At 40.1% G+C, this 25,176-nt stretch overlaps 1 protein-coding gene across 1 annotated transcript; it reads left to right on the top strand.

The window, feature by feature from the left end:
• The first annotated feature begins 1,460 nt into the window (after positions 1–1,460).
• LOC142149923 (cocaine- and amphetamine-regulated transcript protein-like) lies at positions 1,461–3,118 on the top strand. Its single transcript, XM_075205202.1, has 3 exons — positions 1,461–1,697; positions 1,892–1,969; positions 2,642–3,118. Exons 1-3 carry the CDS (start codon positions 1,557–1,559, stop codon positions 2,747–2,749), a joined length of 327 nt encoding a protein of 108 aa, XP_075061303.1. The 5' UTR covers positions 1,461–1,556; the 3' UTR covers positions 2,750–3,118.
• The last annotated feature ends 22,058 nt before the right edge of the window (positions 3,119–25,176 follow it).

The following is a 25,176-nucleotide window of genomic DNA, read 5'->3' as shown; positions in this document are numbered from 1 at the left end:
TATATATATATATATATATATATATAAGACTACATTTAATTTTTTTGTTTTTAATTTTTTTAACAGGAAATACAAAATTCAGGATATTATTAATGCCTACTGTACATAAAATAAATTTGTATAGTTTCCCTTAGTTGCAGATACATGTTCTTTCAGTCATCACTATCAGTCAGCACTTACATCTGCCCTGTAGCTGTTGCAAGTGATACGGCTAAAAAAACACGCACCAAAGAGTCGCCCACAGGTTGAATCGGACATATGTGTGTGTGCTAGACCTAGGCACGCCTTTACTGTACATTGCCTACGTACTTCCTCAGAGCATTCCCACAGAGCAATGTAATAGGGGAGTATTTGAATTGGTGTTGGTAAGTATTGATGGTATGTAACTGAGAGGTGTAGCCTGTACACAAAAAAATACTATTATTTTTTTACATATTATTATATAGTGCCATATTTAAAATTCCTCAGTTACAAATAATTACATTTCTATGCTATACTTAAATGGACACAAATACACTCAGGAACACTTACTCATCCCCATATGATAGATGTGTTGTATGTGCACCTTTTGAAACATAGCAATACATTATTAAGCCTTACCCATGATTTATGTAATAACGTCTCTTTTACTTTGCTTTTAACAAAGAACTATATGATCATCTCAAACTAATAGTATGGATCACTAGAACTGACACCGCATATATGTGTTTTGTTTGTGCATTAGCTGTAAAATGACTTGTTTGGGAGATACTGTAGAACGCTGTAATTCCCCCGGGTCATACATATGACTGCACTGATAAACCCACAGATCTCTGCCAGTGCGCACAGTTACGTCCAGCGTTTGCTAATGAACTCCGCACTTTATTTTATTTATTTTGACAGATGGTGCCACTGTGAGATTGAACAAGCTCGGTGTTAAACACCGGGGGGCTGCTGGTGGGCGATCGATACACCTCTAGCTGTTCTTATTGGTATTCGAATGAGGCAAACAATAATAACTTAAAAATGTGTTCTTTTATTTTGACTCATCTTCAGGAATATACACTAACTAAAATACCTAGGACGGTCTCCTGGACAAATAATGACTATTATTAAGTTTTATTTTGCTTAAGTGGCGAGTGTTTCAATTTAGCAGCCATCCCACAACTTTTATTGTCGTTACTGCTGCAATCTGCAGGTATTTACATTGCCAAAGCTCTGTAGAAGATTCTCAGAGTAAAGAGTGTTTATTAACAGTGCAGTGTATTACTGTTAACTAATGGTTATAAGAACACGTCTAATGTAGGTGCTGCGCGTAACTAGTATACAGCAGCGAAAGATATGGATTGCTTGCAATGAACCCCATTGGAGGACTCAGATGTATCTGTGGTTAAACAACGAATCGCACTTTTCTCCTGTCTCCAGAACCCGCTTGAGATCACAAAGCGGGAGGGGCAGTATGAATTTAAAAGCAACATGTCCAGGGCACTGGAGTCATCACCCGACAGCGCCAGGAACAGTAGGGACTCAGCAGGGACAGAGCCTCTGGTGGGACCAGACGCTAAACTTTCAGCACCATGAACAGCTCCTCAGTTCTCCTCAGGCTCTTCTGTGCCATTATCCTCATCTCCTGCCTCTGCCATGGACAGTCTTCCAGGGAAATGTCTGCAGAAGATTTCGATGTCAAGAAAACACCTTCATCCTCTGAGAAAGAATTGGTTTGTCTTTTTTTACATACTTTCTATTTTTGAGTAATGGTTTTAGTAACTTGAAGAGGCTAATTTAGCACTTTTTCATTTCTTCCTTTTTTAATCAGCATTTTGTAGTGGAAATCTATTGGTCCTCTATGAGATTTAGTCTTAATAAATATTTTATTAGGCTTATATTGGCTTTGTACTTTGTGTTACATTAGGTGGAAGCAATGGAGGAACTGTTGGGGAAATTTCAGTACAGATACCCTGCCTATCAGAAGAGAGCCCAGATTCCACTGGTAAGAATTATACATATTTAACTCATTTAATCAATATTTGTTGACAAAGGATATGATCTGTATATAATGTTTAACCTGATGTAAATGTAATCATATATGTTCCATTATTGGAACATGTATAACATTTGCAATATAGAAAAATAACATTTGCAATTTAAAACTTAAATAAAGTTAGTGCATTAATACTGTACTTATTGTAACCATCCCCCAGGCTAAAACAACCAATGGCTCACCAGTTGTTACAGAACAACACATTAAAGGCTGGGGTGGTGGTGGGGATACATACAAGGGCATCTAGTTCCATAACATTTGGAGAGCCACAAGTTGTCTACTTTAAAAATATTTTATTACAGTTATAATACTAAATTACTTCAAATAAGTTTTAGTACAAATGCCTGATTAAGTCTTTCATTCAAGTCATAATCTAAAAGTGCTTTCAATAATATTGTTTGGGAGGATAAATTGACAGAAAGCGAAGAGTTGGTGGAAGGGATGCACAAATAAACAGAACTTATACGTTCTCAGTAGCACTGCTGGTGGTGATACGTGATAGTTGAATGCATGGCATGTACGCATAATAGATTTGCGTGATTCATGGGCTTTCATTTGGAGATCACTGTTGGCCAGTATAATCAAGTAGCCCTTATGTTATATCTTTATCCCTGTGCTCAGTGTGACATTGGAGAGCGATGTGCAGTGAAGCAAGGTCCCAGAATTGGCAAGTTGTGTGACTGCTCCCGTGGCTCGTCCTGCAACTCTTTCCTGTTGAAGTGCATATGAAGAGAACAAACGTCATTTGCAATCCCTCTATTTCTAGACCACATTTTACATAGTATCCTTGATCAGTATCACCATTGCTTGCTTGCCGATATAAAACATTCTCTTTATTTTAATGCAAGCTCATATCATATCCATAATCCAGAGATCTGCTTATCCTAAGCATCACTACAGAATCTGAAGAAGCAAGATGATGACATTTTAAGTACTACTAGTCTGATTTATCTATACGTGTGTCCTTTATGCTTATTATTATTTACTTATTTTGTAGACAGTGGAAGTTACTTGGTTATTTATATGAGATATTACACTTCATTTCTTATTATTATGTACTGATGTATGTCTAGTCATAAACATAAAAAATAAATTATACAGAAAAAAAACTATTTGCATTCAATTTATTGGAATGTCTGTAATACATTAGAATAAATATAAATTATTGTTATATTTACTAAGCATGTAGCTATAGTGCAATGATCTCTCAAAGCTGAGTGAATTGGAAGTGAAAGAGATGGAGCCTTAATCTAATGAGGACTGTACAATTACTGGCTGCATTGTGAATCTGATTGTCAATGCACCCCCCCCCCCTATAATACATTTTGCAATAATACATTATCATTTCCAGATCACACAGCTTAGTGGCAGCAGTTTTATTGCATAACCTTTATATGTATATATGTAGCATCTGTAATTAATAACCAATGGTGCTGTCACAATTTAATAAATAATAAACAAAGTTTATGATATAGACCAGTGGTTCATAAATTAGTCCTTAGGGAAACCTCTAATAGATCAGGGTATATCTCCACTGAAACATAAGTGAGCCAATGTAAATACCAAATGTAGCAGTTCATGGCTAATTGCAACCTATCTATTTCAGGACAATGCAGCTTATCTGTGTTGGTCTACTTGTACATATGTTGTTCACAGAGGAAGGATGTAATCTTTAGCCAATTTATGTATTAGATACTGTACTATTTTTTTTATAACATCAGACGAACTGTTAAATGTCAGGCTAATTAACCACATTTCATTGTGCCTAGTAACATCCAAATGTTTAGTTACATAGCATTACATTACACATACACTATCCTAGAAAAATGTTTTTAAGTAGATTCAAAGCTTAATTTTTAATAAAATATTACTGTTAGGGAATGATGTACTTGTCTAAAATATATTAATAAAGGGTTAAATTACATTTTACAAAATACTTGGTAAAATGCATTGTAAATTGCATGGACATTGCAGCTCACGGGTTTAAAAAAATAAAAATTTGGGAACTGATATAAACTGTGATATATTTATTTATATATATATATATATCCCTCTACGCACTATTATGTGTAAAAACTGAAGAAGATTTTGGGTATAAGCTAGTAAGATGGTAAGATGTGGAGATGTAGTGATGTCACTGAAAGATGTCAATGTGGACTGGTCTCTTCTCAGTGTTCTCTTAAGAGTATTCAGTCATAATACCAGTGGTCGAAGTGAGAATTTAGAAGTGCTGGTATGGAAAACTGAAGAGAATGGTTAGGGCCCTGGCCCCTAGAAGTTTTAGGAATTTTGACATTGTGAAATAAATTTTAGATTATTTTTAACACTATACAGTTTAACATAAAACATATTAAATTATATAAGGCTAAGCGACCTGTGTCTCCCACCTCCCCTGTTCCCCCCACTTTTCCTCCATGTTTCTTGTGTTTCTTCAACTTTCGTAAATGCCTCCGCTGAGTTTGTTCACCTCGTCATTATGTTTTCCATGTGTCCAGTCTCCTTTCCAATATATTTTTCCTATGGCTGTCCACACTCATTCCCCATCTGCTCTCCATTGTGCCTTTGCTCCATCCTACACTTAGCCTCTGCTCCTGTCTATCTGTACCTGTTCCTGCTTCTATTTTCCCTCTTATTAGTGATGTGAGGTAAGGAAGTGCCTGTATTGTTATCACCCACTCCCTGTTGACATTTCTATTTATAAATGCAAATAAATAATGTTTAGGAAGTAATTTGCTGAATTTTGTGTACACATAAATAAACCAGCTCAGCTGAGTGATACTGGCCTGGAGTGGTAAGGGTTAACTTATTTCTTCACTAGGCCATTCTCTGCAGATATGTGTACATAAGCTGACTTACTGTATGCGTGGTGGAACTGAAAGTCCAGATTTGGGTTCCATTAATGTGAGGTTGGGGGAAGGTGTGAAAAATAAGAAAAAGAAAGAAACTTTGGAGGCTGAATAATACGTGGTGCTGAGAGCAGCAGAATAACTGTATATACTGTACCACTAACCAGTGTGTCAGGACAGCTTGATGCTGAACTCCGCAAGTCTTAGTTTGTCACAGGATATATTTTAGAGATGAGGAGCAGTGATGCACTACACTTCACAGGAAACTGTACAATCATGTCAGGGCACAGTATATAAAATAATACAGGATCTAAGTAAGTCTCTGAAACTCTAACCTCAGGTAAGGTATCCACAGGGAACACAGAAGAGTATCACAAAGAAAAGCACAGAAACAGAGACTCAGGGCTAGATTTACTAAGCTGCGGGTTTGAAAAAGTGGGGATGTTGCCTATAGCAACCAATCAGATTCTAGCTGTCATTTATTTAGTACCTTCTACAAAATGCCATAGGCAACATCCCCACTTTTTCAAACCCGCAGCTTAGTAAATCTAGCCCTCAGACATTATATGGCCATTAAAGTAACACTTTAAACAAAATCATCTGCTTTTACTTTAACGTTTAATATTTTCATTGTTTTGACTATCTGTATAATTGTCAATGTAAAAGGAAACCATGAAATCGCACAGGGAATTTTTACAGATGTTCCTGTATAGTTTCCCTATTGTGTTTCTATTGTTCACTTTTACACATCTTACTGATGTAGACTAGTGTCCTCTAACAGACGATACACTGCAGGATATGTCCAATACATATGTAGAATATAAAGTGCACAAAAAAAAATCAGTTAATGTCACCTGTTACTAATATAGTCATTAAAAAATATATTTATTAAGATGTAATGTATGTCTACTGTACATAAAATGCATTTTTACAGTTGCTCTTGATTGCAAACACATGTTCTAACTTGCATACACAGCTGTCATCACTAGTAATCTGCACTTACTCCCGACCTGTAGCTCGCGCAAGTGATACGACAGAAAAACATGCACCTTTGAGATGCCCAAAGCTTAAATCGGATGCTATTGCATGCGCTCAAGCTTGGACACGCCCTTACAGTACATTGACTACGTGCATACGCCCAGAACCCTTTTGGTACTTTGCGCTCGAAGATGAATGCACTCACTGGCGTATAGTCCAGTCCTGGGCATGCGCAGAGCGATTTTATGCAAAATACAGCACGTATCTGCATTTACATTCCTTAATGAATCAGGCCCGTGGTGTGTAACCAAAGCTTACACTTTATGTTGGGAAGAGGGAGGCAATTCAGTGAACTGTGTGTGGCCTGGGGAGGTGCATGGGTAAGTAATACACCTTCTTGCTTGCGCTTTCCGCTGCACTGGCTCGCTCGCAGGTGTTGGTGCAGGGCAATAGTTGTAGCAGTAATTTGGGCACCAGACCATCACTATATATACATTTCCTGTCTCCTCTTGCACAGTCCCTAGGTGGTTGGCAGTTTTTACGTACAGAATATACTTCTCCTTGCTCCTCCTGTACAGTACTTAAAGGGCTGACATAGTTATGATGAGGGCCGTCTTAACAGCATTGTAGACCCCCAAGCAAAGCAGTGCAGTGGGGCCCAACCTACACAACCACTCATTGGAATAAAAATGACAATTATCAATAAAATTAAGCTTAAATTTATTAGTACCTCCAACAAAATTAGTGTTTAAACATTAAAAAAGCATGCAGTACTGCCCCCAAATTATATTATGGTGTACTGTACTGCCCCTGGTTCAAATTATGTCACACAGTAATGCCCCCAGTTCATATTATGACACAATAGTGCCCCCAAATCTTATTATGCCACAATAGTGCCCCCAATTAATATTATGCCACATAGTATTAACCCCAATTCATATTATGTCATGCAATGGTGCCCCCAGTTCATATTATGCCACACTAGTGTCCCCAACTACCCAGCGCGCCCATGCGTTAAGACGGCCCTGTTATGATACTTGGACAGTCATATTTATATTAGGGACTCAGTGCACATCCATTCTCTCTTAGCAGTGTTTCACTCGCCCCTACTCTGCGGGAGTAACATCACTCACTCAGCTCTGGCACTGTGTCTGGTGCTCTCTCAGCCCTGCTCATTTCTCCTCTGCGGGGGTGACACCATGGGGTAAATGTATCAAGCTGAGAGTTTTTCGGCGGGTTTGAAAAACCAATCAGATTCTAGTTCTCATTTATTTAGTACATTCTACAAAATGACAGCTAGAATCTGATTGGTTGCTATAGGCAACATCTCCACTTTTCAAACTCGCCGAAAAACTCTCAGCTTGATACATTTACCCCCATATGTTTACTTGCTAGTGTTCTCTCAGTCCCTTCAATGTACACAACGACTGCCTCTCAGTGTCTGTGCTGTGTCTCTCAGTCATGTGGCAGCAGGCGGCAGACCCATTACACATATTGCAAGGGGGATCCCAGGACCTGCTCCCCTCTGTCCCAGCTCCCTGGCTGTCACTCTCTCTCTCCACACAGGTTCTGATCAGCTCACACCAGCCTTATGTTGATAAGCAGCCATTCCTGGTGAGTCTCCTCTAGGTCCTAGTGCCGATGGCACATATTTATTCACTGGGAGAAGTGAAAAATAACTCTAACGGAGCTGTTACTTGAGTACATTTATCATGCAGTGTCTACAAGTCAATATCATTCTGCCACCAATGGGAACTGGGTATAGGGTTATTGGAACAATAGGTTCCATCTATACACCCATTTACATGCTTTAAGTGAAGTTAAAATATGCAGGTAAAAACAACGGCTTTAAAGTTAGTGAACAATCAGCTTAACACGCCCAGCTGTAATCAGTTTCCAGAAAACTCAAAGGGGGGAATTCAATTACTGTTAAAAGTAACGTGGCCTGTGCATTATTACCGTTATTACAGTAATAGTGTGCGTAATTACTGTTATTACGGTAGTTCTAATGTCGGCGAGCACAAAGCAGGATTAATAAGCAGTGCTTCGGGGGGAATTGAATTCCCCCCAAAGTGTATAAAAGTCTGTTACTACACTGAAGGTTTTTGTAGCATTTTGTGGCTTGCCCCTGTAGCCATCCCTACATTGTGTCTTTGTATCTAAACTTAATCCTTTCCTGTGGCCTTGTGCCTTCTGTTTTTGTATTTAGCGGTGTCTTGTGTATCCTGTTTTCCCAGTACAATATTTTAGCCCTTGTCTCTCTTGTTCTGTTATTGTTGCTACCTTCCCTTGTTTCTCTGTTCTGGTCCTGTAACAGGTTGCACTGCTGTATTTCTGAATTCACATTTCCTATCCAAGTCTTACAAGCATTCGTCTACCCATAGACAATGTTGAGGGCAAAGGCAGCTACTATAGGACCAGAGACTGGTTACTGGGTTCTCCACTAGTGGTTTGGGTGATGAGCTCTTTCCTTTGCCCATCCTTGTGTTGTTTCTTGCTCAGTCTTGTCTTCAATACTTTATTGTCTTGTACCTGACTGGCTACTTGTTTATACGACAGCCAGGTCAAGACTACTTGCTGTGGACTGTTTGTCAATTCTCTTATTGTGTCTCCTTCCCTTGGTTACTATATCTGTCTTGTTATGTCCATAAATCATAATCCCTCTCTGCATAATATCCTAACCCAGGGTTTCCCAAACCCAGTCCTGAGGGCTCCCCAACAGTGCAGGTTTTCTGGATCACGTGTGACATAATTAGGACCACCTGTGGATCTGTTGCAATGTGTCAGTCAGTAATGAATACACCTGTGCTCCAGCAAGGAGATATGGAAAACCTGCACTGTTAGGGAGCCCTGAGGACTGGGTTTGGGAAACCCTGTCCTAACCTACCTATCCTGTCCATTTTATTAGTTACTACACAGCGATTTCATTCTCTCTCAGTGACTGATTAGTGATCCCTGCTGATTGTTACAACCATACTGTAAATCTGAGTAATTGTACTGATCTACATGGGGTGGGCACTGCTATACATATAAACTGTAATAAAATAGTGATAATAATACTAGAAACATCTATATTGTGTACTATATGTTACCTTTAAACTTGTTGGCTTTGCATAATATCTGTTTCAAACCATATTATGTTCAGGATAGAGACTGGGCTAGGAATGATCTCATTGTTATCAATCTCATGTTACTGGGCGTCTGGCTGGATGACTCCATCACTAAATGGGAACAGGATTGATGAAACTATACCTCTAATTTTATTGGGATGTTTTAACTCTTCAGTCACTCCAAATTCTCTTTTAATGACTGTAAGAAATGCTAGTGACTTGTGCAAAGGCGGTGAGGTAGGTATTGCTTCTTCTGATATTAATCTGTACCTGGCCTGAAGTTTTGAAAATTCTCACATTAATAGTACAGTCCAAAATAAATTCTTAATTGTAATATATAGTTGTTAACACACATAACATCAGTAAGAAAAATCACCTATAAAACTGTGCCATAGATACAATTTAAATTAGCTGTTCCTGTGACACTGATCTTATGTGGTCAGTCAGAGTCAATTTGTTGAAAGCTGTCAGCTTGATGATGTCACAGGATGTATCTCAGAATCAAAGTGAGCATGGTCCTGCTAGAAGATGGGCTGTTCACACTCTTATTATTACTCATGAATATTCATAGCTGCCAAGAACTTGGTTAATTTCATGCTGCCATGTAAAATAAGTGAATACAGACACTTTAAAGGATCACTAAAGCCATATCTTATAACAATCAGAGATGAAAAGGTCTAATTAACATGAGATTACCTGTCTCCAGACAGTTGCAAAACCCAAACATGATATACTGTCTCAGAAGTCCATATATTTCCATACAAAACACATACTAATATAAAAAGATAAGTACATTTGCAATGATATACAGAGATGCACTGCACTCCTAATTAAAAAAAATCTACAATAAGTTATTTCTATGTGATCCAGCCGCAAATAAGTTACTATTAAGTGATCCAGTCACACCAACATTAAAATTCATCTACGATTCTCATACTGAACACAACTTACTAACATACTGTTTTAAACATATTGGCTCTCTTAAATCCTAATGCTATTGGACATTGATAACTCTGCTAAGAGGTTGGAAGAAATAGTTGTAGTTTATTTATAAAATCCATCCAAAAGAGAAGAGGAAAATGTTTTGAGTCTGCTGCAAAACAACAGCTGTTGACATGAGGAGTAAAATTGTAGAAACAAATAAAAATCTGCAGGGTTAGTTTTAGATAAAAAGGGTCCCTAGGCAATAATCAATCACCTTGGAGATCATGGAGTATGCTTGATTATCCTTGAATACTGACACTGACAGGCTATATATCAAAGCTGAGGCACTTACGTACCTGTCGGGGCTCATATAATATTAGATAAGACCGTGTTGAGTATATATAAAGGGCTGTGCTTCTCTATGATATCTCACTAATAAAGGAAAAGGGGAGGGGTCAGAGGAAGTGTGAAAACCATCTGAGTGATTAGCTTGATGTCTCCTAATTAGGAGAAATGCTTTATACAAATTTGTGGATTCAAACACAGGGTCATGTCCAGTGATGTCAGAGAAGAATATCAGCTACTCATTTAGGAGTGTATACATTTGTGCTCTGAATGTACATTGGAAAGACACACAGGAAAAAAAGTCTATTTACATCCATAATTTCAGATGCGTCTCAAGATCCGTGTAGCTCAAAAACACTAGCACTTGTACCAGACATATGTTAAGTAGAATGGTGTATACTTATTGACAGCGTAAGTAGTAAATGCTAAAGTTGTGTTACACATAATTATGAGTCACACACACAATATAGAATAATATCTTAAGTTATTAATAAATAAATAAATATAACATGTAATTAAATATAAACACAAATACACAATACAAATACACATTATATAAAATATAGACATCTGTTGGTTTCCTCTTTAAAAGTCAAATGAGGAACTTTCGTACCTGCAGTAATCCAAATGAAAATGTCAGTTAAGTAATTATATCAGTCACTCAACTTGATATAATATAGCTGCGTTGATAATGATTTAAGTACTCTCTGCTGGAGGGGTCAATATGCACCTAGCCAATCAGAAGCAGTTAGTTGGTGCTGCTGAAAGTCATAATCATCATCATCATCATCATCATCATCATTGTTGTTGTGTATAGTTGCATCAGCCCTCCACTTGCAAGAGACACACCTCCTAAAAGGCATATCTGCAGATGTGTGGATGTCTAATTGTGTCTCAGTTATATGAACACCCCATTACGGTACTCTGCCTATGCTTGCTTGCTCCTTCCCTGCACCGTTCCGGCTCTCCATATTTAAGGATATGCAAATCATCGATATGCAAAAACTATACATGGGCCGATGCAAATCTTTCTTTGGTATGCATGGGCAGTACAGAAATGTGTATCTTACACACACAGGTATATTCGTCCAATACTAAATGAGCACCACTATGCTTTGCCATTTAAGCTGTTTTTGTCCTAAAATTGCCACTTCTTTAAATTTTGCTAAAATGTGGACAGCTAGTGCCAGCTTTTGAATTTTCTCCTTTTTGTCCTCGTTTTTAGACTCCAAGGTTTGGCTAACGTTCTACTTTTTCATCATTTGCAAAAAAAATCCATTGGTATTAGAAGGGTCTGCTAAAAGAGATGAAAGCAACAGATAAAAAGCTACATATTAAAAGTAAGCATTTCTTGACCAAATGGCTAGAATAATATATTGGTTTTAATTCAATCAGAAAAAGTTAACTTATAACCAAATGTTCACTCCATGTCTAAACTAGAGATTGGCGGGCTTGGTTTCCTTGAAACCGAACCCACCCGAACTTCGGGGATCCGAGTACCGAGCTGAGTCGGCTCGGGACTCTCGCGCCTATTCGGATTCCAAAATGAGGCAAGAAGTTATCGTGACGTCGTCGGATCTCGGAAGTTTTAGAAGCAATAAATACCCGCCTCCACAGCGATCTAGCGCCATTTGAGAGAGGGACAGAGAAGGGTTAGGTCACAGTATAGAGCAGGAATAGAGCAGTATAGAGCAGGCACTTTTCTGAATTTGCACTACAAAGTGTTTAGGGTCTCATATACCCCCTACTAAAAAAGCTGAATTGTCTGAGTGCTGAACTCCTGATATAGCACTGTATGTTTCTGAATTTGCACTACAAAGTGTTTGGGGTCTCATATACCCCCTTCTACAAAAAGCTGTATTTTGTGAGTGCTGAAATCCTAATATAGCACTGTATTTTTCTGAATTTGCACAACAAAGTGTTTGAGGTCTCATATACCCCCTTCTAAAAAAGCTGTATTTTGTGAGTGCTGAAATTCTAATATAGCACTGTATTTTTCTGAATTTGCACTACAAAGTGTTTGGGGTCTCATATACCCCCTACTAAAAAAGCTGAATTGTCTGAGTGCTGAACTCCTGATATAGCACTGTATTTTTCAGAATTTGCACTACAAAGTGTTTGGGGTCTCATATACCCCCTTCTAAAAAAAGCTGTATTTTGTGGGTGCTGAAATTCTAATATAGCACTGTATTTTTCTGAATTTACACTAAAAAGTGTTTGTGGTCTCATACACCCCCTTCTAAAAAAGCTGAATTGTCTGAGTGCTGAACTCCTAATATAGGACTGTATTTTTCTGAATTTGCACTACAAAGTGTTTGGGGTGTCATATACCCCCTTCTGAAAAAAGCTGTATTTTGTGAGTGCTAAATTCTAATATAGCACTGTATTATTTAGGGAGGGCCTAGCAGGGATTAAACTGTATTTTTCTGAATTTGCACTAATAAGTGTAAGGTCTGAATATACACCCTTATAGAAGAACTGCTTTGGTCATTTTTATTAATCTACAAGTTTTTGCAGGCTTTTTTTCTGAATTTACACTAATAAGTGTAGGGTCTAATATACACCCAAAGACGAGTGCTCCATTGCTAAGAGTCAATGATGAAGAGGAAGACAAGCAGGCTTGTCTGTAGAATTTGCAGGCAAATTCAACAGTGTTACATTGAATAAACAGACACATAGGGGGAGAAGGAGAAGAGGGAGACAGAAATTTGATCATCTTCCTCTTACTCAGGACTGTCAATGGTGTTATAGTCTCTTAGTAGACTGTAGATCAGCCTGCGACAGTCCTGCAAGCCAAATAACGTCCTTAAAGCAGTTCATTAGGCTACAGGCCTCCTGGATTGCCCCAATGATATGGGTCCCAGAAAATAATCCATAAAATACCGAATGGTATGAAAGGGAAGTTCTGGGCACACTGTCCTTATGTTCATGTTCCAAGGCATCCAACAGTGCCTGTGCAGTGGGGCAGTCCCAAAAAATACGCTGTGCTGTTTCCCTTCTGGTGATGCAGAAGGGGCAGTGGACATATTGGCACAGGCTCCGGGAGTGCATGAATGTCCTGAGAGGCAGACATTCCTGGATAGCCATCCATGCAATATCTTTGTGTCTAGTAGTCAGCCTCTTAGAGGCCACATTCTCCCACACGTGTTTTGTTGTGTTTGTAATCAGCACTTTACATGAAAGGTACCTAAGTAGATTATAATTTTGTGGAAATTGGGGCTGATTCGAAGCTCACTGATGAACTGGCTTTTTTGCTGTGAATTTCAATGGCTCTTTTTAGTGCATTGTCTGGCACCCTGGAGTGGTGTGTGTCTGATAAAAGAACATATCCCGGGGGGTCAGCGCTCGTTGCCATGTAGAATTACCTCACTTGCCCAAGAAACAGGTGGAGCGATCGTTGCCATGTATTAGCTGTAGAATTACCTCACTTATCCAAGAAACAGGTGGAGCGATCGTTGCCATGTATTAGCTGTAAAATTACCTCACTTATCCAAGAAACAGGTGGAGCGATGAAATGAACCATAACTGGTTTCATGATCCAAGGACAATTCCATCTTGCACCACATTTCTTTTCTGCCACTGCTGTGTGGCAATGTGTCCTAGATGTGCTAGGAACTGCTGTGTGTTTGAGTCATTGCTCTGTCGCTTACCATCCAGCCAGATTGCTGCAGTATTTAGCTGAAAGTGTATGAAAAGCATGTTGTGACCAGTAACATGGTAAAATTTGAATGAAAATAACTGGAATTTAGTGTTAGTGAGGTTAATAATAATGTAGGTACAAAATAATACGTAAATTATGTGATTTTAGCCCAAAAAATTGAATTTTCTAAAAAATGGCTAAACAAAACCAAAACCAAAACACGCAAGGGCGGTTTTAGCAAAACCAAAACCTGAAGGTAATCCAGATCCAAAACCAAAACACGGGGGTCAGTGAGCATCTCTAGTCTAAAACAAGTACACTTGTGACTGCCTTTTCTTTTCTTTAAAACATACTAGTGTGATTACCAAATTATAGAGATAAAAACTATGTATCAATTGTGTTGGAGGGGCTGTGGTGATTGGGGTCCTTCCTCCACATCTGATGGTCTTGCCTAACGATTATTTCTTCGTGGAATGATGTTGCGGCTTTGATTAGTGATGTCACAACAATCCCAGTTTCCAAATGCCCTTGGTCTTTCCTCTTAGCCTCCCCTATAGAGGTCCTGGACAAATACTCTGATGTGTTATTTGCTTTAGATAGCCAGAGTGAAAGAACTATTATATGAGTGATTGCTGTTATTGATATTCTTCATGCAGATTCTCAATCTGTGGAAGGAATTATATAATAGTCTAATCCTGATTGAGAGAAGCATTGGAAATTAAACTGTCTATTTGTTACGACTATCACTATGATCATAAACTTGTAGAACAAGGTGGAGAGGTCTTCACCTATAGCAGCCGCCTTTCCCGTAGAGCTGGACGTGCTCACACGTACTCGGATGCCCCCAGGTTTTATACTCAGAGTAGTACAAGTTTATGAAACGTACCGTAGCGCTGAGTAGTTGGAGATGGAAGGTGCGTAGTCAAGAAACAGGCTGAGGTCTCAGGTCCGAGGCAGATACCATGGTCAGGGACAGGCAAGATGTCAGGGCTGGCAGCAAACAAGGAGAATCCGGAAACGTAGCAGAGGTCAGGGGGACACAGGCAGAGAATCAAAGTCCAGAAAACGAAGCCAAGGGTCAAACACGGGAATCCATTAATGAAAGATACAGAGCACAGGAGCTGGTCAGGTAACAGAAGCTGCAGACTATAACCGGCAGGGAGGCTAAGCCCTCCATCTTTTTATATACAGGTGAGCTAATAGGAACACAGCCCCCACACCTGCAGAAATCAGCCCAGCAGGCTGTTAATTAATGGGCCCCTTGTTGCGCAAGCGCCCGGCTGTCAGATTAGCCGGGCCGCAGCGATTAGAGAGAGAAGCGTCCAGGCTGTTGCATTGGTAACAGCTGGGACGTGCGGGCGGAAGTGACGTCCCGATCTTCATGGTGACGGCCGACACCAGAGACAGATACGAGCGAGCCGCGTCGGGCAGAAGAGCCGCGGCTCGTGACACTATTGCATTTCATATGTTACTCCTGTTCATACTGTTCCGCCTGTTAGATTTTAATTCCTTCTACCAATCACCTTTCCTTCAAAAATGTATCAAGATGTTTTTTTTACAATTCACGCTGTGTTATCCCTGAGGGGTCTACGTGGATTCAAGGGGTTCTTGCAAGTCATCCCTGGTAACATATGTACCTACATCCTCCCAGAAAGCAGCTGGAAGACCTGGGTGGAGGCACTGCGCTGAGAAGTGAGTACTATAAACATAGCGTGCCTGATTCTTTACGGAAAGTAAACCAAACAAATTGAGTAACTTTGCACCTTGGCAAAACCATGTTGCATTTGAGGGGGAGCTAAATTTAAATGTGGGGACAGATTTGTAGTTTGGGTAGGACATGCCCTAGATCAACTTTAAATTTCAGTGTAAAAATAAAGCTATAAAATATCTGTGCGCTACATGAAAAAAAAGTCAGTATTTAACTTAGGTGCAAAATGATAAACTAATATGCACCCCTTGCATTGTAACATGGTTTTGTCCAGGAGAAAACTTACTCATTTGATTTGTTTGCCTTACTTTCCTTCATGAATCAGGCCCAGCATATCAGCAATACCCCATTCTAGAGTGGTGTGAGGGGGTGTTACAGCTACATGAAAGGCTCAGCTTGTTTCCCATTCTCAATTGCTGACCAGACCCATCACAGCAAATGTTGATTGCCAGTAAAGATATTTTCATCTCTCTGATTTCTTCTTTTAACTTCCCACTCTTTTACCCAGCGGACAGTGTCAGGAGTGTGGCAGATTCAGGTTAATTAATGTAGGAGGAAGAAAAAACTGAGCAGTTCTTAAGATCCAAGCAGATTTTGCTCATGTAAGAACTTCTCCAGTTGCACAGCGTTGTCACACAGGACAGATAGGTAACTGCACCAAGCATTTTATATATATATTAATAGCTGGAACAATGTATTGAATGTTTTTTTTTCACCAGTGAAACTGCACAAACAAGCAATGTTCATCTAGTCAGAAAGTTTTTTATTGCGTATGTCTGCACATTAAGAATTATATTGTAAGATCTTTGGAGGAAAGGGACTATGCTAATAAATTCTAATATCTGAATTTGCAGCCAAAGTGTATTGTTTGTCATATACACAGCAGAAGGGTCATTGTGTGGCAGCTTAAATAAATACTTACAGAGCTCACATATCGCCCTTGAATGGACGTTGTTGCACATATTGACAGTTAAGGTATTTACCTGTTGCAGTGGTGAGGTGTCCGGTATAATCAGTGTATTATATGTTCATATAGTATATACAGTATAATCAGTGTATTATATGTTCATATAGTATATACAGTATAATTAGTGTATTATATGTTCATATAGTATATACAGTATAATCAGTGTATTATATGTTCATATAGTATATACAGTATAATCAGTGTATTGCATATACTTGTGTAATGTATTATAATTTAATCATGCTGACCAATATGAATGAATTAATAGAATGACTACAGATAATGAAGAGGGTTTCCACTTTCAATATTGTTGCCTCATTAGATAGATTTCCTGCAAATCCATCTCCAATGTACTTATAAATCATATCATTTTAACCTCACTTTGTTTCTTTAAAAGTGCAAGATGCTGTTGTTGAATAATAACATTAATGTTTCAAAAATGACTGATGACACAAAATTCTGTGGAAAGAAGTACACACTCTGGGCATTATATATTTATGTGTTCATTGTTTAACTACAGTTAGTGAGGTAAAATGTTATTATAATTTGACTGTCTCTGCTTGAAGTAAAATCGTAGCCTGATTATCTCTAAATCCAGTTCTTTTTAGAGAAAGGGAAACTACTGGAGTTATACTGCAGATATATAAACTTTAACAAGTGGCTCTAGCTTTTGGATGGAAAGTTGAGTATATATCACTCTTGGGAGAAAGGTGTACTCTAGACAATGCTTACAGGAGGGGACTTTTATGGACAACTATACAGTATGTACATGTTTTCAACACTAGTACAACATCACATGGCATAAATTAGGAAATACAGGGGAATTGAGACTGGAGTTCAATGAGAGGAGGTACCAAGTGGGTTTAATATTTATTATATATTTGGTACTCATTCTCATCACGGTTCTCTCACGTCTTGCATACATCTATACCTAGTTGCCTCTTGCTTTAGGAGGTATTGGAGTGCATGTGGAGTTCAAGTTCTTGGGTGGGGTCTTTTTCCTCTTGCTGACACAAACTGTCAGCATTTTATGTTCTTTGTCATTTTTATGAAAAATTGCAAAACTATATAATACCCCCTCAGTCTGTCTAAAGGAGTTGGGTCACAGGTATGCTGTGTGTGCTCCAGTCACTCTCTCTTTATGGCTCAGTGCTGCCAACCAGTCTTCTCCAATTTGTGGTGAAGTGAGTAGCTTGCACTACCAGGGAGACCCCTTGAATTGGCACAGACCTCTTAGAATAAACATGACATAACATATAAGTAAAAACCACTGTCATGCATTTATTAAGGAAATGGGGGTGCAAGGGTTGGTATAAATTTAACCGATGGTGGAGTACAAAATAGTTGGAAATGTACAACAATACGATTTGCAGTATAACTTGTAATAAAGTAATTTGACACAGCAGCAGGGTCAATCAAACAATATCTTAACAGTTTGTTAAATTAGACAGACAGTCTCTTAAATTAGACAGACAGTCTAAGATGTTAGTATTTAAGGGACACAGCCCAATATACAGATCATATGTATCTACAGTCCTAGCACTCTGACAGTCACAACTGGCCACATAAATCATATTTGGTTTCCTGTCAGTAAACAATGTCCACTGTGAGGAAGTGGATTTAATCCCATCAATGATAGGACATTAATTTTAATCAATGGTATTAAACATATGACCAATTAATAGATTGAGTGGAATATAATTAACTAAAATAGAATTGCCTTGAATTTAATTTGAGTTGAATACAATATAATTGAATACATTGGAATATATCTAATGATGAACAGCAACACACAGCCTGATAAACTAGACTCAAATTCCCTACAACCCTACGGCACTCACCTACCCCACCAAACAGGGCCAGCAGAACACAGTGAGCTCTATAAACACGGCAGGAGGGTGTCGCCTGTGCCCAAAGAAATATAACTTTGGATCGCAGCTGACCTGTCCCCTTCTGTTCCAATCGACACTCTGATTAGAGCAGGTATTGGAACACATAAGCTCCTTTAGGACTTCACTACATAAACTTACGGCAGGGGAGCACTGGAGATTCCAGCACTGGCCCTGCCCCCAAATAGCAAGTACAATGTCTCACAAAGGTAGCACGTAAGGCTGGAAGATGTCACTGTTCAATCAGTAAATCCTGGAATATAAGCCTCCTCTGTCCACACAATATAGATACAGTTCACACAACACACACTATTACACCAACCAGTCTCATACACTAGCTAAATAATACAACAATACATTAGCAATGTAACATTGGTTATCATTAGTGCACTTGGTTGGCAACCCGGGTTCAATGAACTTGGTAAAAGTAAGGTAATTTCAATGAAGCCTTAAGCAGTCCTCCAAAGGGAAATACTAAAATACTGAATGTAATAATTTTCTTAAATGAAGATGGAATGTAATGAAGCAAACTATATAATTTCTGCACAGTATAAATTTGCACATATAGCTCAGTCTCTATGTTGAATAAATATATGTGGGTGTCAACTGTGAGCACACTTATCTGTCACTATGGAGACCAGACCCTTGATAGAACGCAATAGAAATCAGCGTGGAACAAATCTCCTCTGCTTACTATCCCCTCTGATGATTCACAATTCACACGGGCTTGGAGACACCCTCTTTGGCCAGGAACTAACTTTTAATGCCAATAGCAGTAAGTATTCACTGGGCTTTTCCAGAGGTTTAAGGGCACTGGTCATTTGTAAAGCATTCCCTGCACTCAAAGCAGTCTCAGTACCTGTCTACACCTGTCTCTCTATCTCTCTCCCCGCAGTTCTTATCTCTGAATGGGTCCAATGTGGAGCTGGTACTCAAGATATGCACTTCTTGCCCTGCTGATCTCTCCTCCCAAAATGGCTTTCTCCTTCCCCTGACATCATACTAATCAGCTTCCTGATTTGCGCCGAAGGGCTCCTATTGCTCTCTCTCTCAGCTCCCTGGATTTTTCTCTCCTCTTCTCTGCTCCTCCCAGCAGAGAAGATGTAGGCTGCACTGCCGCTCCAGCATGAGCAGTGATAGTAAATTACATAATCTTTATCGGCCACAAGCCAGTGGGAAAATAGAGTAAACGGTACTATATAGAACTAATTGAATAGAGTGATAGTTGAAACTAGATTGAAGTGGACGGGAGCTTTTGCCACTAGTCCTCCCCACTATCAGAATCACTCCTAAACCGCCTCTTAACCTGTCACCTTTTGAAATACTTTGGACCAGCAACCTTACTTGACGGCAGATTCCAAAGATGAGTTCATAATGGAGAGACTGTTCAAAATCTTGTAAAGAAAAGCAAATAGTGAGACAGCAAAAAAGGATGTTTGAAACACTTTCTCCTGATGTGATATACACTGTCATGATGCTGGGCTGGGAGAGTATGATATGGACTGTAATTTCATACGCTCAAGTTGTTTGATAGACAGCTAAGAAGACCCGTAGCAAGTTCGGAAGACAAGGGGAGGGATACCACCGCACTAGATAATAAGAGGTATAAACTAATCTCCTCCTGTAGTATAAATAGCTTAGCAAAACCTGGGATATAAAGGTATCAACCCAGGGGGTGCACCCTACACAGTGATAATTGTAGAGACAAAGACAGAAAAAAAAATGTAGTTGGGGCACTCCAAAAGGATGAATAAGATAAATTAAACTTTAATGGTGTGCATTAAAATCGGGGTAGAAAAATGAGCGAAATATAAAATCAACATAAAAACATACAGTGATACAAAACAAATTAAAACTGCAATGCTTTTTCAAGCCTTGAAAAAGCAGCCAAGCGAAATGCGCGTTGGAGTTTCAGGGCTCCAACATTCATCTCCTGCATTGGCTCATTATTGGCTCACTATCCCCCTGATCGCTTCCCAGTTATTTTAGGCAGGGACTTTTCACATAATCCCGCGATCAGAGGGGAATAGCCCGTTAGCCCCTACCTCACTCTATCGCTCGTATTTGCTCACAGGGACACTTTCTATTGATTGAGGTAGCAGCCTATAGTGTTCTAATTGACCTAACTTTGGTACTATGTGCAGGTTATAACATAGGGGCTTCTCTACTCATATTATCATTTTGTAGGAGCTACACCAGTTTTATCTAATGGAGTTTATTGTGACCCTGCCATTGCGCTAAGGCTTATCTCAGTCTTTTTGCACTTAACTGTGTGTTAATTGATTGTTGGAGCCCGTGCAACAAAGATTGCAGTTTTAATTTGTTTTGTATCACTGTATATTTATATGTTGATTTTATATTTCGCTCATTTTTCCACCCCGATTTTAATGCATACTATTAAAGTTTAATTTATCTTATTCATCCTTTTGGAGTGCCCCAACTACACTCTTTTTTCTGTCTTTGTCTCGACCCATAGCAAGTGTTGACAACCAGCACCACATCTCTGGAAGTAGCAGAAACAGACACTTGGACCCATTCGACCCACTGCAGAGAAGTCTACAATCTGGAGAAGGTTCAAATTATAGGTGAGGATGACACTCATGAATCTGTGCCGGGAGCAGGGGCAGGCTGGGCCGGGGGGGCAGGGGGGCTAAATTAAATAATATTGGTTTATTGTGCGATTGCAATTAGTATGCCACGTGCAATGACGCAATCGCACAAATTAATAACACACACACGTACATTCACACTTACACTTATTTATGCAAATAATAATTTACATTAAAGGTTTAGGTTCCCAGAAATGTGTGGAGTTTAATCTCATAATAATCTATATTTTTTCCTAGCTGAAAACCAGTGTCAATATGGAAACGATCGCAAGTTATGAATGGTATGAGATTAATACTCAAAAGCACTTTGTTTATACGTTGGTTTAAACTGGATTAGGTCGGTTTCCTAAAACACAACATGTGCTCAGCTGTTGGAGTGAGCTGCCCCCACCTTATCAGAGGAATCCTTTGAACTGATCTATGATCTGCACTGTACTGGACTGACCTGACCCTTGGACCAATGAAGAAAGACCTTAGTTTATCTTTGTGTACATTGTGACATCATCACTGTTTTTTGTTAACTCAACCTGCTTATAAGCAAGTTCCTGGGCAAAACATAAATCTCTCTTCCTGACTGCAGACTACAATTCTGAATCTGGACCTGGGCCCAGGGAGTGCTTGCGTAATGTATTCAGTTTATACTTTCCTGTATTATGTTATACCTTTTTATGCATCATCATAGATTGCGGTAATGCTGCTATCTTTTGCTTTTAAATCTCTTTGTGCATTAAAGACACAATAATCACATTGGACAATATTTATTAGTAGCGGAAAGATGAACATTACACTCCTGATTACACTTCCTTTACAAATTGTAATGATTTAATATTTCCGATAAATGATTGGGATGTGGAAGGCAGGGCACGGAGCTGATCTAAGGTGCAGCCATCTTCAACTAATGTTTTCATGCCACTCTATGAGGGGAATTCAATTGTCGGACATCACGCCACGCACATTTCTGGCAATTACGGTAGAAATCTCTGCTCAGTTTCCCTCGCACCCTCTGCCGCGATGTGTCTTCAGAATGTCTGTGAGACACTTTGCAGCTAATTGAATTCCCCCCTATATCTCCATACCCCAACCACGGGCCATTCCTCTCCGCAGATTCAATTCTTACTGAGGCAGCCATCAGCTAAAGCCCCCAACTCCTTCCTGCTTTATTGTTATATTTGTTTGTTATAGCTTGTAACACTTGTTTAAAATGTCTGCATATATTTTCTTAGAAATAGGTGTCTCTTTCTTTGATTAAATGTATTGTTTTAACTTATTACCGAGATTAAGAGTCTTTTTTGAAGGTTAGAGGACCAGACATACGACCCGTGAAGTGTATCAGGCTGCCTATCACTGCTGTACACACACACTGGAGCCAGGAGGAGTGTAGGGAAGTGGGAAGTGGGCAACTGTATGGAGCATCATGATTTCTGATGGCGGTCCTGGCTCTATGCCTCTTATGATCAACCGGTGTAATGGGAAAGGTTTTTCAGTTCCAACCTCAACACAGCAGTTTATCTAGGGAGACAAATGATTTCTGCAGTATCAAATCATTGTAATATAAACATTATCCATGCTCTTGGATTGCCCCAGTGAATAGCCTAAATCTGTGATCTATGAATATGTGAGAAGGATGTGTGAGGTTGATGCATGTATTTAAAGCTAAATGGAATAATATCTGCCCCAATTTTACCTTTACAGGGATGCGTTTTAAAAAACCTGCCTAACTAATGTTGTAACATGTTACAACGCGCATATTTACAAAAAAATACACTTTAAAAAGCTCTAGGTCAAGCGAGTCCTTATAGCCCTTAATACAAAGGGTAAAACATTTTATTCTTACTTTAAAATTGAGCCTGTGCATTACCTCGAGGGCTAAGGCAGAATGCTCATGTTCTTACTAATGAAGTGGGTTTTTGTATTGGAAGGCACTGAATTTTGATTTTTTTTTCATGATTAATTGGGCTGATAATTAGATAGCTGCAGGCTGAGTTTACCTTTTGAAGGGAAAAGTCCAATTTTATTGAGATAAATTGAACCAAGCTCTCCTGGAAAGACTTATGCTCACATCAGTCAAAATAAGGTCAGAGTCAGTAACTTTGGACTAAGTGAAAAATGTTAATTCACCAGAGCTTCTCTGCTGCTTGTTAATATGCCAGTAAAAAATACACTCGATTGTACCCAATGCATTTTTCTATTAATTTTGCATCGTATTTGTAGATGTACAGCTGATATCTTATTATACCTGATTCTTTAGAAAATATGTACGTATTTTTCAGCATCTCTCTTTGTACTAAAGCACAGCCACCCCCTCCTCCTGCAGGCTCTATCTTGCTGCAAACAAACAGACAACTGAAATGTCTATAATTGGATGCTGAATCTGCGTCAGGAAAGACTTTCCCTTAATGAAATCCCACAAACCAAAACAAATAGGCTCTGTGACAGGTTAACCCTTCACCGGTGTTCTCAACTACATCATAAAACAGAAACTGAGATTTTTTTTAAAAAAAAAGCTTGACACACTGTATATATTGTGACCGTGAAAGATTTGTTCAATGTTGGGAGAAGGCTGTAACTCTTTCTTTTCCCGGCATGTTTAGAGTTAATCAGTTAGATGCTGGACCAGTTAGATGCTGGCCGCGGCTCCCAGGGGAACCGCGGCGCTGTCACAGGGGTGCTGTGGTCAGGAAGAAGAGGAAACAAAAAACAAAACTTACCAATCCGGCGCTAACCGGGACCCAGCATCCTCCTCCCTCCTCGCTTCTCACTGAATGCCGAGCGTGATGTTATCACGCCCGACATATTCAGTGAGAAGCGGCAGGAGAGAGGATGCTGGGTCCCGGGCGCCGCCGGATTGGTAAGTTTTTTTGTTTTTATTTTTCTTCCTGTCCACGGCGGGATACAGAGGGGAAAGAGCGAGGGGGCACAGCACGGATGCAGAGGGGACAGAAAGGATGCAGAGGGGGCAGAGTGTGTGGATGCAGAGGGGTACAGAGTGTGTAGATGCAGAGGGGTACAGAGAGTGTGGATGCAGAGGAGCACAGAGAGTGTGGATGCAGAGGAGCACAGAGTGTGTAGCTGCAGAGGGGCACAGAGTGTGTGGATGCAGAGGGGCACAGAGTGTGTGGATGCAGAGGGGTACAGAGAGTGTGGATGCAGAGGAGCACAGAGTGTGTGGATGCAGAGGGGTACAGAGAGTGTGGATGCAGAGGAGCACAGAGAGTGTGTATGCAGAGGGGTACAGAGTGTGTGGATGCAGAGGGGCACAGAGTGTGTGGATGCAGAGGGGCACAGAGAGTGTGGATGCAGAGGAGCACAGAGTGTGTGGATGCAGAGGGGCACAGAGTGTGTGGATGCAGAGGGGTACAGAGTGTGTGGATGCAGAGGGGTACAGAGTGTGTGGATGCAGAGGGGTACAAAGTGTGTGGATGCAGAGGGGCACAGAGTGTGTGGATGCAGAGGGGCACAGAGAGTGTGGATGCAGAGGAGCACAGAGTGTGTGGATGCAGAGGGGCACAGAGTGTGTGGATGCAGAGGGGTACAGAGTGTGTGGATGCAGAGGGGTACAGAGTGTGTGGATGCAGAGGGGTACAGAGAGTGTGGATGCAGAGGGGTACAGAGTGTGTGGATGCAGAGGGGTACAGAGAGTGTGGATGCAGAGAGGCACAGAGTGTGTGGATGCAGAGGGGTACAGAGAGTGTGGATGCAGTCGAGCACAGAGTGTGTGGATGCAGAGGGGTACAGAGAGTGTGGATGCAGAGGGGCACAGAGTGTGTAGCTGCAGAGGGGTACAGAGAGTGTGGATGCAGTCGAGCACAGAGTGTGTGGATGCAGAGGGGTACAGAGAGTGTGGATGCAGAGGGGTACAGAGTGTGTAGATGCAGAGGGGTACAGAGAGTGTGGATGCAGAGGATCACAGAGAGTGTGGATGCAGAGGAGCACAGAGTGTGTAGCTGCAGAGGGGCACAGAGTGTGTGGATGCAGAGGGGCACAGAGTGTGTGGATACAGAGGGGTACAGAGAGTGTGGATGCAGAGGAGCACAGAGAGTGTGGATGCAGAGGGATACAGAGAGTGTGGATGCAGAGGAGCACAGAGAGTGTGGATGCAGAGGGGTACAGAGTGTGTGGATGCAGAGGGGCACAGAGTGT

This window comes from Mixophyes fleayi, chromosome 4 (assembly GCF_038048845.1).
Source record: "Mixophyes fleayi isolate aMixFle1 chromosome 4, aMixFle1.hap1, whole genome shotgun sequence".
NCBI lineage: Eukaryota > Metazoa > Chordata > Amphibia > Anura > Limnodynastidae > Mixophyes > Mixophyes fleayi.
Note: the sequence above shows the minus strand (reverse complement) of the source record. Positions and strands in the feature narration are given on the sequence as shown.